General features: G+C 33.2%; 1 protein-coding gene across 1 annotated transcript in view; it reads left to right on the top strand.

Moving 5' to 3' along the window:
- The window catches only part of LOC132755179 (sodium bicarbonate cotransporter 3-like), a gene marked incomplete at its 3' end in the record, with an annotated part of 36296 nt that extends 22720 nt beyond the window's left edge, over positions 1-13576 (top strand). The window contains 2 exon segments of the mRNA XM_060745985.1: positions 10191-10614; positions 13448-13576. Of these exon segments, the coding sequence (XP_060601968.1) occupies positions 10500-10614; positions 13448-13576 (244 nt within the window).
- Positions 13577-15315: the final 1739 nt, after the last annotated feature.

Below are 15315 nucleotides of genomic sequence, written 5' to 3' on the forward strand. Positions count from 1 at the left end.
CTATTTCACTTTGTTTGAGACATCAAGTTATATTACAGGATATCAAGCTATTTCACTGTAAATGGTTATGATTTCAAAAAGATTGAGATTGTAAACAAATATTTGTTTTTTTTTGGGTCTTAACAAAGTCTTTGTTGTATACACGATTTGACCCAGTGAATGAAAAAGAATATAAAAGTAGGGTAAATAAGTTATATTTAGATATAGTTTATTAAATAGGTATGGATATAGTATTTAAACTAGTATTGATAAATTGGAAATGTATTTTTTCTTGAATAGTTATTATAGATAGCAAAAATAAATGACAGTTTATTGAAAATAATTGGAAATAATCTACCCGAAGGCACATCACCTAACATTATTGTTTCTGTTACTGTGATTATAAAAAAAGTTTTCAAAAAGCGTGCAACAAATGATAAAGTAAGTGGTGTTTATGTCTTTCTTGTGTATAAATGGACTCTGTGTTTATATTAATAATGTGTTAGGATGGCCTAGTTTTAAGTAGATTTATAAATTGAATATTTGGATTAATCATTGCAATATTTTTTACACTCGTTTTGTAAAAAAAGCCTGGCAAAGCTTTGGAAAGAATAATCTACATAACACATCTATGCCTATCAGTGATTAGATATGATTTTATATGATAATCAGGTCAAGATATAGTTCACCATGGAGGTCAGTGTAAATTATTGTAAATATTTGTAATAATAGACACATAAATTATCCAGACAGTTCATTATTGACGAACAGCTGTTTTTGTCTGGAAGGGCTGCAGCAGCTTTGGAGCGTATTTAACCGGTACTGCAGGTCCGAACATGTTAACTCAGTTAATAAGTCACATTTTTAGCCATCCTGATTTTAACTTCAAAGTAGGGACTGCGTCTTATAAGCGAGACCATATAAAAGAATCCCCTGGTGACAAGCCTTAGGTTAGGACTGCGTCTTATAAGCCAGGGTGTATCTATGGTACTTCAGACAATAATAGGATGTATGTAATAAGTAGATATCATTGTCACAGGACTAGCTTTAACACATTTTTGTGACTGGAATATAGATGCATAAGCTGTCTTAGACTAGTTCAAACTTGTAACTTGTTTATATGTATAGCCATCGTATGTTACATAGTGTAAAATAGGGTAACCTGGCAAAGGATGTGTTTATGGAAGCTTCAAAGTGCTCTTAATGTTAGAAAATTGCTTGTAAAATCAGCAATGAGTCATGAAAATGTGAGCTTAACTTCCTTCATTGCTGCATTGTATTTACTCATTGTAAATGTTTTTAAAAAACAAATACAAGTTGTTGGGGAAAATTATTGAGGATGGAGGGAATACCTGGAATAATATGTAGTTTAGTTTTAGAATAGTTGAGATTTTTTTCAGATTTTTCCTGTCAACAACACGTTTTGGCTTTAATATTGCACCAGTTTTATTTGGGAATCCTTTTTTGTATGAATATGAAACCATTATTGTATATTCTATTTCTTTGCATTTGAATAAAGGTCCCTTGAGCATCACTGATTTATAATGCATTCTTAGTGTAAAAAAATTAGAGTAAGTAAAAAATAAATCTGCTGCACTGATCAAGGTATTAATGTTGGAAAAAAAAACTGTTTAAGAAATGAACTTGAACTTTATATATCAATTTTTTAAAATTTGTCAAAATTTCTGTTAATTGAGCACGTGTCATTGAATAAAGTTAGGACAACTTTACTAGGTTTAAAAGATAGGATGAAAAATACGGCAAAAAAAACCCCAAAAAAACCCAAAGAACAAAAAACAACAACAACAAAAAACAACAAAAAACAAACAAAACCAAAAAAAACCCCAAAAAAAAACAAAAAAAGAAAACAACAAACATAACTTTAAGTATGAAGACAATTAGTCAGTGAGTTTAAAGTCAGGTTAAAAGTTAGAATGATATGATAAAGAAAAATAAACATATGTGATTATTATGCAACTTCAGTACTCAATGAATTTTTAGGGCAGGTTCAAAAAATAGGACAAAATAATAAGGAAAAAAATAACCAATAAACCAATAAACTTTAATAAAAAAAGACAAGTAATTTTAGAATTAATGAATTTAAGGTCAAGTATAAAAGATATCAAGAACCCAAAGTAACATTCTTTTTTCTCCATGTTTATTTGTACTACCGGAATATACCAGGAAGAATAATACAAACATTTTAGAAAAAAAATCAGATTAGAAAAAAAACAACTTAACTCTGGAGGGGTGTAGATAGATATATCAAGAAACGGAGAGGTTGAGAAAGAGAGGAAAAATATATTGATCGTAAAATCGTGAAAACAGTGAAATGGTGAACAGTATGAGCGTACAAGATCATGAGTAGAAGTAAGTGCAATCTAGAGGTTATGAAACGGCAGGCCGTGCAGTAGAATGGATTAATACCCAGTGGTATTTTCTGATAGAATAATAGAAGGTGATACTGGATAATAGGTGAAGGTGGTGTAAAAAGAAAATTATAATAAATATATCAGTGTTATAAATATCTAAATTGCCCCCTATGATTTTTTATTAGTTCAGGAATTTTATTTGGGAAATATTTTTTGGTGCTATATAAAAGTGTACAGTTTTGGGATGAGTACAATAGTTTCAAATGTAAAAAAAGTGGTTTGCGTAATGATTTTGGGTGGAAATTTTTTTTGACTAGTAAAAAGGTAGGGTGATGGATTCTTATTCAGACAAGAAAGTCTTTGTCGATTTTGTTTATAACTAAGTTAAATACTTATTTAGCATCAAATTTTTTGTTAATATTTACTTAAATAGGGATGGATTATCTTTAAAAAATGGGCTGGTTCATTATAAACTTTTTTGATGTTAATTTGATATTATTTACACTTGTCAGCCAGGGTACAATATCTTGTAGGTGAATATTGTATGGACACTTGTCAGTAGAGAACATATATTTATTTGAGGTTATTGTCACACTTTTGTCAGCCACTGTTGCAAATATCTTCTTGAAGATTATTATGTCACATGTCAGCTAATGTTGAGTTTACTGGGTTACACACTTGCTCATCTAGAGAACATATATTTATTGGAGGTTATAGTACCACACTCTGTCAGCCCACTGTGCAATATCTTCTTAGGAAGATTATTAAATGGTCACATGTCAGCTAATGTTTGAGTTTACTGTTACACTTGTCATCTAGAGAACATAATATTTATTTGAGGTTGTTATTGTACACTTGTCCAGCACAGTGCAATATCTTAATTGAAGATTAATTATGTCACCTGTCAGTTAATGTTGAGTTTACTGTTACACTTGTCAGCTTATAGGACACTATCTTGTTGGAGAAAATTTTGTCACACTTGTCAGCCAGTAGTGCAATATTTTATTTGAAGCTATTGTGATACTTGTCAGCAAAATACAGAATCTTATTGCAAGGTTAGCTTAGACCTTGTTTCCGAATCTAGCTAAAACAAATATGTTTAACCTAAATGTGACCCTTGTAAGCTAAAACTGTAATGATTGATTATCACATTTTATATCAGCTAATTCCACTGTCACTGTGTCACTATTCAAAGCCAGATGTTGCTACATTGTGACCATTCCAGTCTGTCAGACTTGTCATGTAATTAATTGCCACATCAGGATGCTGCAAGTGTCATGTACTTAAACGGCTGATTACTGTTCCATATAAAATGTCATAATTTATTTAGTGCATCATTTTAAGGCTGTTTAGACCCCTAATGCCACTGTTAAGCAGTCTTAATGCAATGCTACTCATTCATTACACAATTTGCAGTTTAAGGCTTTATGTGGTGCAACTCATTATATCATAATCCAGTTCCCACTGTAAGGCAGTTTTGGTGCTTCCTAGTTACCAGTGTAAAGCAGTCTTTGTGTGGTGCTGTAAGGCAGTCTTTGTGTGGTGCCACTAATAATCATAACCCAGTTACCACTGTAAGAGTGCCACCAATAATCATTACCCAGTTACCACTGTAAGACAGTCTTTGTGTGGTACCACCAATAATCATAACCCAGTTACCACTGTAAGAGTGCCACCAATAATCATTACCCAGTTACCACTGTAAGGGTGCCACTAATAATCATAACCCAGTTACCACTATAAAGCAGTCTTTGTATGGTGCCACTGGTATTTATAACCAAGTTACCACTGTAAAACAGTCTTTGTGTGGTACCACGACAATTTAATCATAACCCAGTAACCACTGTAAGGGTGCCACTAATAATCATAACCCAGTAACACTTGTAGAGGGTGCCACTAATAATCATAACCAGTTACACTGTAAGGCAGTCTTTGTATGGTGTCACTGGTTTATTTATAACCAAGTTACCACTGTAAGACAATTTCACTGAGAAACTACTCAGTCACTCATAACCCAGTTTGACCAGTGTTTTAAAGGTAGTTTAAAGGTTTGTTTGCACTCCTAATCATAACCCAGTAACCACAGTAAAGGCATGTGTAAAAAGTATGTGTTTCTACAGCTGTATTAAGGTTATCACATACTATAGTCTATAACTGGTTCATATAAAATATCCTCGAAAACTAAAATGTCAAAAATACTAACAAACAGCTGGAATGTTGGCTGGTGTTCAGATAAGAAATCTATGCAGTATCTAAACATCTTCCCTCCCCGAGTGCACCACTGTTTTATCCGTTAATTCTCCTAGTGTATTACGATTAAATGATGGAATTTTTCTGTTAGTGTTTACAGTAAATTAAGCTTAATTAAGTTAGGCGAGTTTACAGTTTACATTGTTTATAATTCTTGTATTGTAGTATATTAAAGTGAATAGGAGGTATTTGAATACAGGAAATAATACTGTGATTATTACTATAATACGATGTAGGTATGTATATTTTATTGTGAAAATAATTTTTGAAGTCTTCAGTAGATTTTTGGATTATTTTGTTTTTTTGGTCAGAATCTCGAGATATTCCCCATGCATAAACAAAAAACTCAATTTATTGACTCAATTTATTAAAAACAATAAATATTCTGCTGTATTACATTGACAAATATGATAGACCAGAAAAAAATCAGTTTTGCATACGATAGAGAGGAATATGGTTTGGCATTAGAGTGTGATCTATTTGTTTGTTTGATTGGTTGTTACATGACATCGACATAGTATAGGTCATATGGCAATGTTCAAGCGTAAGATGGAGGAAGGCCTCAGGTGTCCTTCCGTGCAGCTTCATTATTTCAGGCAAGAGCACACTTGAGTAGAATCACCGACATTCCATAAGCTTGTTGGATAGCTTCCTCAAGTCCCTGTAGGGGATTCAAACCCACAGCTGTGAGGGGCAAGTGGTTTAAAGTCAATGACCACTGGGCCATGGTTGCCCCAGAGTGTGACCTGGTTTGGAAAAAGAATGCGATCTCTTTTGACATTAGTCTGGTTTGTGGATAGAGTGTGATTCAGTTTGATGATTGTAATCTTGTTTGGCAATAGATTGTGATCCAGGTTTGGCAATCCAGTCTGATCTGGTTCTGCAATAGAGTGTGATTTTGTTTGGCAATGGAGTGTGATCCAGTTTTGCAAAAGTGTGGGATCCGCTTTTGCGATAGAAAGTGATCCGGTTCTGCAATAGTGTGTGATTCAGTTCTGCAATAGAGTGTGATCTGGTTTGGTATAGTTAAAGTAATCACAATTTGAGGATGATCAGTTTTGACTTGTAGATACTAACCTAACGAAATTTATTATGTGAATTAATAACTTTTCAAAATTTACCAAACAGTTGAATTATTCTGCACTAATTAGATACCTATTTAATAGGTTTTATTCTGTAAATAAATTAATTTTAAACTTTGAAAGTTTTCTTTTGTTTTGATTTCATAATAACATTAATTAACATAGTTGGAACAATATTTATGCATTTGTTTCCCAATAGGGTTACATTATTCTGTTACTAGCATAGTTACTTGTTCAACATTTACGTAAAATAAATATGTTCTTGTCACAGAATTTAAGAAGACTGTTCTAGAATTGAGATTTTTTTTTTGAGGAAATGTAAGGAAAGTTTAACGGAGGTGCTGGGAAAGTTTAATCAGCGTTCTTTTCTTATTTAAAGTATTGATTATTGAGAAATCAACGGGAAGTAATCAAATTTATACATAAACACACGCATGGCTGGTGTCTGTCCTGTAACTGGGTTACTACTAGTGCAATAACTCGGGATATAGATTTAATAGAAAACACATATTAAGACAGTTAAGAAAATAGTAGTAAAAGAGAGGCAAGTGTGAATGTGATAAAATGGTTGATTTATTTCACATCTTCTAAATTGACGTCATTCCCCTCACGGTCTTTAGCTGCTACTTTGGGGAATTTGTCCGACAGTGTAGCTGAAACCTGATAAGAATGTATGTATGATTTGATGTTGATAAATGTTATTGAACTGATGGAAAATGCATTGAGATTCAGTAGTGAATAAGTAAACAAACTGGATATTATTGCAATTATTGAACTTATGTTCAAAAGAAATTTAGCTGATATAGAAAGAGTTTAGGTACACTAGTTATTGAACTTATTGAAACAGTTGAAATATAGAATTAATGTAACACATTGAAATATTATGAAATGTTGTAAAAACTATGGATGGGCTTATCCAATTTTAGTTTATTAAAATACCAATGGAATGTTCCAGATTTCACTCTCAGGCTACAGAAAGAACCTAGTCTTAAGTCAAAGTCTGTGATACGGTATGAATTCAGCAAAGTAAATAGTTCATAACCTATTCATACCAAAATAACTAGTAAGTTATAGCAGGTGTCTGTGGTTCTTGATGATACTGTTACATTAATAAACTATGTACCAATTACTTATCACTAGGACAAAATGTCAGGAGTGAGAAGCAGTAATGTTGTGTTTTTTTTGTCTTTGACATTACCTAAATGTCTGTAGATAGCATACTGAGAATTACATTCAGACTGTTCTATTTGAATATAGTTTATTCAGAATTTATTTTTAGTTTGATTGTTTTAGAAGCTAAAAGTTTATTGGAACCAACTAGTACTAAAGCAATGAGTGTTTAGTTTCTTGCTCATGGCCCCTGAGGGGCTTTGAACCCACACTGTCAGCATTTAGATTTTACCCATGAGTTTAAGGTAACAATAACAATTATATTCATTGTTAATCAGGGCAGAGACTTTTAGATTTTTTAAATAATTGATTTTTAGCATGAATGTAATCAACGCTTACAAATTTTTTTGAACCACTCCGGTGTCCAAGTCCTGGACCTAGCCAGCATCATATAGTGTTAAATATTAGTGATAAATAATAATGGGGTTTGAACACATGACCTCTGTGTTGAGGGGCAGACATGTTTACCATTACTAGACTTATTTTTTTGATGCGTTTATTTAAGGTCGCCGCCGGAAAGCCCATATGGGCGACCGTACACTCAAGTCGGGTCATCCTAGAGCGTCCCGCTGAGATTTTTCGTCGATTTTTTTCCAGCTTTATTGGTGGAGGGAGACCCCAGGTGCCCCTCCGGGCATTATTTAAGGCACGAGCGGGCACCTGGGTAGAACCACCTACCTTCCGTAAGCCAGCTGGATGGCTTCCTCACATGAAAGATTTCGACCCGAGTGAGGATCGAACCTACAGTGGTGAGGGACCTGTGATCTCAAGTCAACGACTTTAACCACTCGGCCACGGAGGCCCCCTTACTAGACTTAACTCTCTTACAAGCTTTTTATATACCTTTATGTTGTAACTGGCATGTTTGGAATTTGGCTAGTATTTGGAACCCCTCTGATATTTGGATATCAATTTATATATATATAAAATGTAATTGCAGCAAAAATCAGGCAAAAAATAGCAAAATGTTACACCATGGTCTTGTAACACACCTTTCTTATATAAAAGACTCCAATTACAGGGGAACATGATACTGGCAATTTTACATACAGTGGCACCATTGTCCTTTGGTTGGGGAATACTTGGGGAAACTTATTGATATTTTTTACTACAAACTCTGTTATCTTTATTTTTCTGGCATTTGTTTTACGTGTTTCTCTTTTATCAATAACCTACTTGATTTAAATGATGTTATTTCCCATCATAGACTGTGATATGTTTTTATTATGTACTATTTATATTCAGCTTTATTGTTTACCTTTGTATTCTCTGGTATGTTAATGTGTTACTGTGTCAATGTAAATGTTTTCTACTGGATTAACAGGTGGGTAATTTGTTTTTGTATTAGGATTAAGGGCGTATTTCCTACTTTGAACATTTTTTTTCAGGTTATGTAATTAGAAGTAACTTTTTGTAAATTTATTATCATCAAGTACTGGTACATTATATAGCTTTTACAACACCCCATATTTGTAACATGGATTTTCAATAGACAGTGGTATTTATATGCTTGAACTTGGCTTTTGCATTGCTGTCTGGTTAGCTCAATAGATAGAGGGTTGGACTGTGAATCGGGCGACCCTGGTTTGATTCCCGGACTGTTCAGGTCATTTTTCGTTTTGATTGATCATGGAATCTTTTCTATGGTCATTGGCCCTTTATTTCTACTCTGGTATGTACAGAAGTTTCAGTTCCTTGCAAAAGTGAAGGAAACTAGTACTGGTAAACTGCTTGACAGCCTGCCCAGGAACGATGCGGTGACTGAATTGTACTCTGGTAAATTCAGTGTAGCTTACTGTCATGATCCAGATGTATATGTCTATCTCTGGACAAAACCCTCCAATCGCCTAGTTTGCGGAAAATTTCGTAAAAATTACCGGCTAAAAAACAAAGAGTGTGGACCATAATCACAAAGCATGGATGTGCTGGATGATATTGGTCCGCACTGGTAGTGCAAAAGTAGATAGACTCGGATTGAAGAGATCATCAGGGCTGTTTCACATAGCAACATACCCAATCAAATGTTATGTGTTTCATATACGGCGTATTTCACTATTCAAGTCTATTTAGGGGATCTTCAGTTATAATGATTTTGTGAAGGCATATTTGTCTTTTCTTTCTTTTGCAAAACATTTATTTATGTCTTGTAATTTTTATTAATTGATTTTTAATGATGAAATCTTCTGACATTAAGATTGCTTGTAGTCTGGCACTGGAAACTATTTATAGTATTTGAAAATGATTTGTTGGTTGTATCATTCATTTCACCATGAAAATTGAAATGTTTTGCTTATCTGTTATGATGTTTTTCGCAGGATCTGTCTTAAGTTTTTATTCCTCTATTGCTCATTCTGAAATATTCGTTGTCTGATCGAATGGAAAATTTTTTATGATTTCAGTTGTAATATTTGTTTGAAAGTTTTTTTTTGCTGCGCTGAAGACAGCGATCAGATTTCTAATTTTAGATTCACCTTTTTGCCTTTTCTGGATTTCTTATCATTGACAAGCTAAATCTTTAGAAATTTTGTTTCTATTGTGCTCTCGATGGGTGATGTATTGGAATTTTCCTGGCTTATTGTTGTCAAATGTGGTATTGCGATTAGATGTGAATAAGGCGACTGATATCTCTAAGTGCTATAAATAGATTCAAGCCAGACCGACACACCGTTGAAATGGCTGTTCTGTGAAATTTAAGAGACAAGTGTAATTTTTGTATAGTAAATGTTGTGTGAGCATGATATATGCTTATATGTTAATTTGTTGCATGTTTGAACTAGAATTCAAGATTTGCGTAATGTATTGTGTTGACTTGACACATGTTTATATGAAACTATATTGCCAATCTGAATTTTGTCGATAGAATATTTCAGATTTATATTTTGTAATGTGTGAACTTGACACACGTTCATTTATATAACTTTCTCGTCTTTATTGATTTTGCTGAATTACATTGGTAATTTGCAACAAGGCGGAAAAAATACACATGAATTTCACTGTTATCTACAAAGGGATAAAAGGTGTATGAAAAAGTTTACATGATTGCGTAAAAGTTTTAGGATTATTCCTGAATTTTAGGATTATTAGACATGAAAAACCCTCCTTTTTCTACGTAAGGATGTTATCAAATCCAGGATTAGCAGGATATTGTTATTGCCAACTTTCACCCTGGCACATGTACTGTAGTAGAATTAAGATTTTTGTGTGTGTTTATTTGAATGCATCAAATGTAGCTTGAAAAAAAATTTTTGATGTATCTTTAGATATAAGAAATTGAATGTTATTTTGAGATTGTTATAAATTGCTGAGTCATTGTAATGAATTATTTTTTCTGTTGCAGGTAGAAACATGCCAGATCATCTGTTCTACCAGCACAGCACAACCAACATTTGAACGCATCCCAAAATTTTACCTCCAATTCTCTTCATTCATAAATATCAGCAGAAAGTTTTGGAAAGAGACGGACTATCTGATTGGAGGAGAGACACACTTTTAAAAAAAAGTTACAGTTAATTTGATTGGAAGAAATCATAATCTATATAGAAGAGGACTTTTGATTGGACATTGAAAAAAGAGTCAAAACGTTTGATTGGAGGAGAGTTTAAAGTAATAGAAGTTTTGATTGGTTGAAAGAAATAGGTAGAAAAAAATGGATTTACCCGTCCCAACTAAGACATCAACGGATGGTCAGGCACCAGGCTTACCATTAAGGGATCTTGGTTCCTTTGTGCATTCATCAACTGTGAGCGATGCTGAAATTAAAGGTAAATTTCTTTTATTTGTTCTCTTTTATTTGTTCATCATTAACAGACATTGTTTAAGTTATTTAAAAATTTAGGCCTGATTTTAAAGAACTGTTCAGATGAACTGTTTGATCATTTGATAGACTAGGAGACTGACCTACAATTTTAAACATTTGTGTGAAACAGTAAGATCTTAGATCAAGGAGGGCTCTCATTTACAAGCTAATGTATATGGCCAATAACTGTTCTACCATACATTAACAGACTTTATTGATGTGAATGTACTTATTTAAGAATAAGTCAGGATAAAAGATGCCCTTCTTAATCCTTAATATATGCTGTCTTTATATGATTTGTTGATTTACTGTTAACCTGCTGAAATTGTGTAATGGATTTGCCCAGAACCTGCTGAAATTGTGTAATGGATTTGCCCAGGAGCTGTGAATTTATTCATACATTCAAAGTAAAGTTTCAGTATCAAGATACAAAAAAAGAGAGTAATAATGCATTATAAGTCAGCATGGTAAACTTAAGTAGGCATGGTAAAGTATACATATATTCATGCTTATGTTATTAGTCCCCTACCGGTTTACCGGAGGGGACTTTAGGTTTACCCTCCGTCCGTCTGTCCGTCCGTCCGTCAGTCCGTCCGTCTGTCCGTCCGTCAGTCCGTCCGTCCACAAAACTGGATCCCGCGATAACGCAAAAAGTACTGAAAATATTTTAATGAAACTTGATATATGGATAGATGGCAGTATGGAGATTATGCACGTCTTTTTCTTTTCTTCCTATGTTGAAAATTCTGGTTGCTATGGCAACAAATAGACTGAAAATATGGCAAATTTTACACATAACCTGGATCCCGCGATAACGCAAAAAGTACTGAAAATATTTTTATGAAACTTGATATATGGATAGATGGCAGTATGGAGATTATGCATGTCTTTTTCTTTTCTTCCTATGTTGAAATTTCTGGTTGCTATGGCAACAAATAGACTGAAAATATGGCAAGTTTTACACATAACCTGGATCCAGTGATAACACAAAAAGTACTGAAAATATGTTTATGAAACTTGACATATGGGTAGATGGCAGTATGGAAATTATGCACATCCTTTTTTATCTTCCTATGTTGAAAATTCTGGTTGCTATGGCAACAAATAGACTGAATTTCAAGATTTCTGATTCTAGTTTTTAAGTTTTTTCACTATAAGTTCTTTATTTCTTAAGGTATTTTCTTCAAACTTTAAATATAAGTTGCTTGTCATCAACCACATCATATGTGACAAGGTTTACAACTCTAGCACAAAATTTATCAGAATTACCTCCTTGAACTTAAAATTTTCATGAAAAAACATTGTTTTTTTTAATAACTTCTTTTTCTGAATGTATCTACTTCAAACTTCATATAATGTTTCTTATTGTCACTCAACATTTATGAGTGTTCAATACTCTAGCAAGACTATTTCCAGAATTATGCCCCTTTTGAACTTAGACTTTTTTTTGAGAAATTGGTAATTTTTACTCCAACTTCTTCAATCATGATAGGATTTTAAAAATGTTATATTTTGATAACAGGGATGTTTAAAAAATAACTTTAGAGTGTCCTTCAGTCCGTCTGTCTGTACATAAAAACTGTTTCCTGTGATCACTTTTAAAGAACTTTTTCAACAAATTTACTTAAAATACGAACCTAAGTGAATGGCCAATGGCCCTTCAGAATGTTGCTTGGGCTCTTACCTGTAGGGGACTTATGGATTGCTTGCAATACTATGATAATTGCTTGTTTTTCATAAACTATTTGGAAATTAGCCAGTTGTCATCTGTCCACTTGGCTCAATATGGAGAGCATCAGATTTGTAGTCCGGGCCCACTGGTTCGATCCTTTGGCGAGGTGGAATTTTCTCCTCGGACATTAAGTCTTCTTTATATGGTCCTTTGTCTCTGACACCACTGATCCAAAGGTAGATGGTCACTGCTCCAAAAATGATTTAAAGCTGGCATGAAAAACAAATGAATAAAAAAAGAAAGGAAAAAAAGTCTTCCATACGATAGGAATGAAGTATAATTGTAGCATCAATACTATAAAGTAAACATTCTATATCTATGTAATCTGTAACAGAATTACATGCCTTATTAAATATTGATGAACATCAGAGAAGCTTGGGATAAATCTTCATCATTATGGAGACATGCAATGAATTTATTCCTTACTGAGGTAGAAGTTTCATTCAGTATTGAGGGATCCAATCCCTCTATGGTTTTGGAATTAAGTGGCTGATAAAGCCATGAAGGTAGATGTTTTTAGTAGCCCTCAACATGTACCTTTTAGTGTTTGCTGAGTGACTAGTGTCCTAGTAAGATAGTAGTGTTTTTTGGGGGGAGGGGGTAAATTTAGTGTTTTTCTTGCATTTTTTGCCCTTACAGTGAATGATGAATAACAAAACTCTGCTAATTCGGGGATTAATGGAGTAAAGAATATTTGGGGGTAAAATACACCTTGTATTTTTGAACACCATCACATGCAAAAGAAACCCTTAAGGTTTCAATGAAAATGAATGAAACAGTTATTAGTTGTTGAGACCCATGTGGCTGCATCATAGCAGGTGATATTTTGATTTTGTGGTGGAGGGGGGAGTTTATATTGCATAACTTTTGTGGGTTGTTGGTGATTAAAAGCTTCCTGATTTTTCCAGAAATAATATGCGAGCTTCCTGATTTTTCCAGAAATTATGCGTATTTTGGCATGTAGCGTGCTTTTCTGCTTAAGTGCATTAATGGATTGATAATATAATAATTGATCATCATTAATGAAGAGTTGTTTTAACTGATTAGTTTGTTACATTATTTACAGATCATAGATCTGCAGACACAGTATATGTGGGGCTTCATCTCCCACGGCAACGTCGCAGTCGGCAGAAGCGTGGTCACAAGAGGAAATCATCGCAGCCGCACCTGGACGCTACGCCATCAATGACTGAAGGTGATTATTATATATCAATCCGTTGTCTGCTTAGAGCAGTGGCAATTACTTTGCAAACAGCCTGGTACCAGACAAAACGTCAAGCACTGCAGCGTCTTGACTGGTACCAAGCTGAGAGTCGCCCTCATTTTTTTATTTCAAGGAAATTGGTAAAATTGAAAAGTTAGGCAGGAGACATTTTTAGCAGAGGACAATTTCCAAACAAGCCAAAGGGATAGAATAGAAGTAAAGAATTTAGTTAAGATTTATAATAAGCAGGTGATGATTGTAATTAGCAGGGAAGAATTTATTTTTATCATTATATTATTTTATTATAAAATACACTTAAGTTTAGCTTCTATTGCTTAGTACTAGGTAGAATAAGGCACAATTTTAACTTTACCTTTACTCCATTATTTTTATTTAAATTTTTTTGTTTAACTTGGAAAATGACATTTATTATGCTCTATAAAAATAAGTAAAAACAGAGTGGGAGAATTAAACATTTTAGATAAACTTTATCTGGTGAATCTAGTGATTAAAATATGTTTGTATTCATTTCAAGGTATTAATTGTATACATTTCTTTACCTTATTAACAGTCTATTATATAGTCTATCAAAAAGTAACGTTTGAAAAGATTTACAAAAGCAAGGTATCTATTTGGCTGAATGTGAACGATGGTTTTCATGTCTCGAGATTTTAAAATTTGAATCAACAAAATTAACTGATCATATTATGTTTAATAAGAAAGCTTATAATATTTCCAAACATTCTTTTAATCAAGTTTTAATCAAACCTTTATTTGAAAACCACCTCCTTATTAAGACATATTAAACTGTAGAACTACCTCAAAAGGATATTTTATGGCAAATCATGTTTTGAGAGAAGAAATTGTGATTTTTTTCCACCGTAAGTTTTAAAATGCCCCCATTATTTCGAAGGAGAGCATATACCGGTATGCTTGCAGTTGTCTGTCAGTCCCGCTGTTTGAAGACTGAAAAAAACAGTAGAATGTAGGGGAGATTATTATAGTGTCCCCAGTTTATATAAGTTTGACTGTATCGTTACCATAACACATGCAAAATATTTCCATGTTTTAGATAGTATGGTATGGTGCAGCTTTTTAGGAAGCTCAGCTTGCAGGGACTTATGCCAGACGTTAATTAATTACTTTAGATCACTGTGTTACTATATATAGATGTGTTAATTAGTTACAGTAATTATGTTACCTTTATTTTTAACAGTCCTGTAAGATTGGCAGTTTTGATAAACTATATATTATGATAGTAGATATTATCAACATTTGTTTGTTTGTTTTTGCTCCATGCTTTTTTGCTTCTATTTTTTAGATAGCAGAACACATACAGATGTTTGTAACTGCAGTTCTTACAACTTATCAGAAAAGCTAGTTCAATGGAATGGTTTATAACTTAATAACTTGTCAGAAAGCTACAGCTCATTTAGATGGTCTTATAGCTACATGTACAACTCATTTAGGATAATTGTCTTACATCTACACCTCATTTAGGATTAATTGTCTTACAGCTACAACTCATTTAGGATAAATTGTCTTATAGCTACATGTACAACTCATTTAGGATTAATTGTCTTACATCTACAAACACATTTAGGATCAATTATCTTACAGCTGTGACTTATTTAGGATAAATTGTCTTATATCTACATCTCATTTAGGATAAATTGTCTTATAGCTACACCTCATTTAGGATAAATTGTCTTATAGCTACAACCCATTTA

This window comes from Ruditapes philippinarum, unplaced genomic scaffold, assembly GCF_026571515.1.
Source record: "Ruditapes philippinarum isolate M1 unplaced genomic scaffold, ASM2657151v2 ctg1698_1_1_1_1, whole genome shotgun sequence".
Lineage (NCBI taxonomy): Eukaryota > Metazoa > Mollusca > Bivalvia > Venerida > Veneridae > Ruditapes > Ruditapes philippinarum.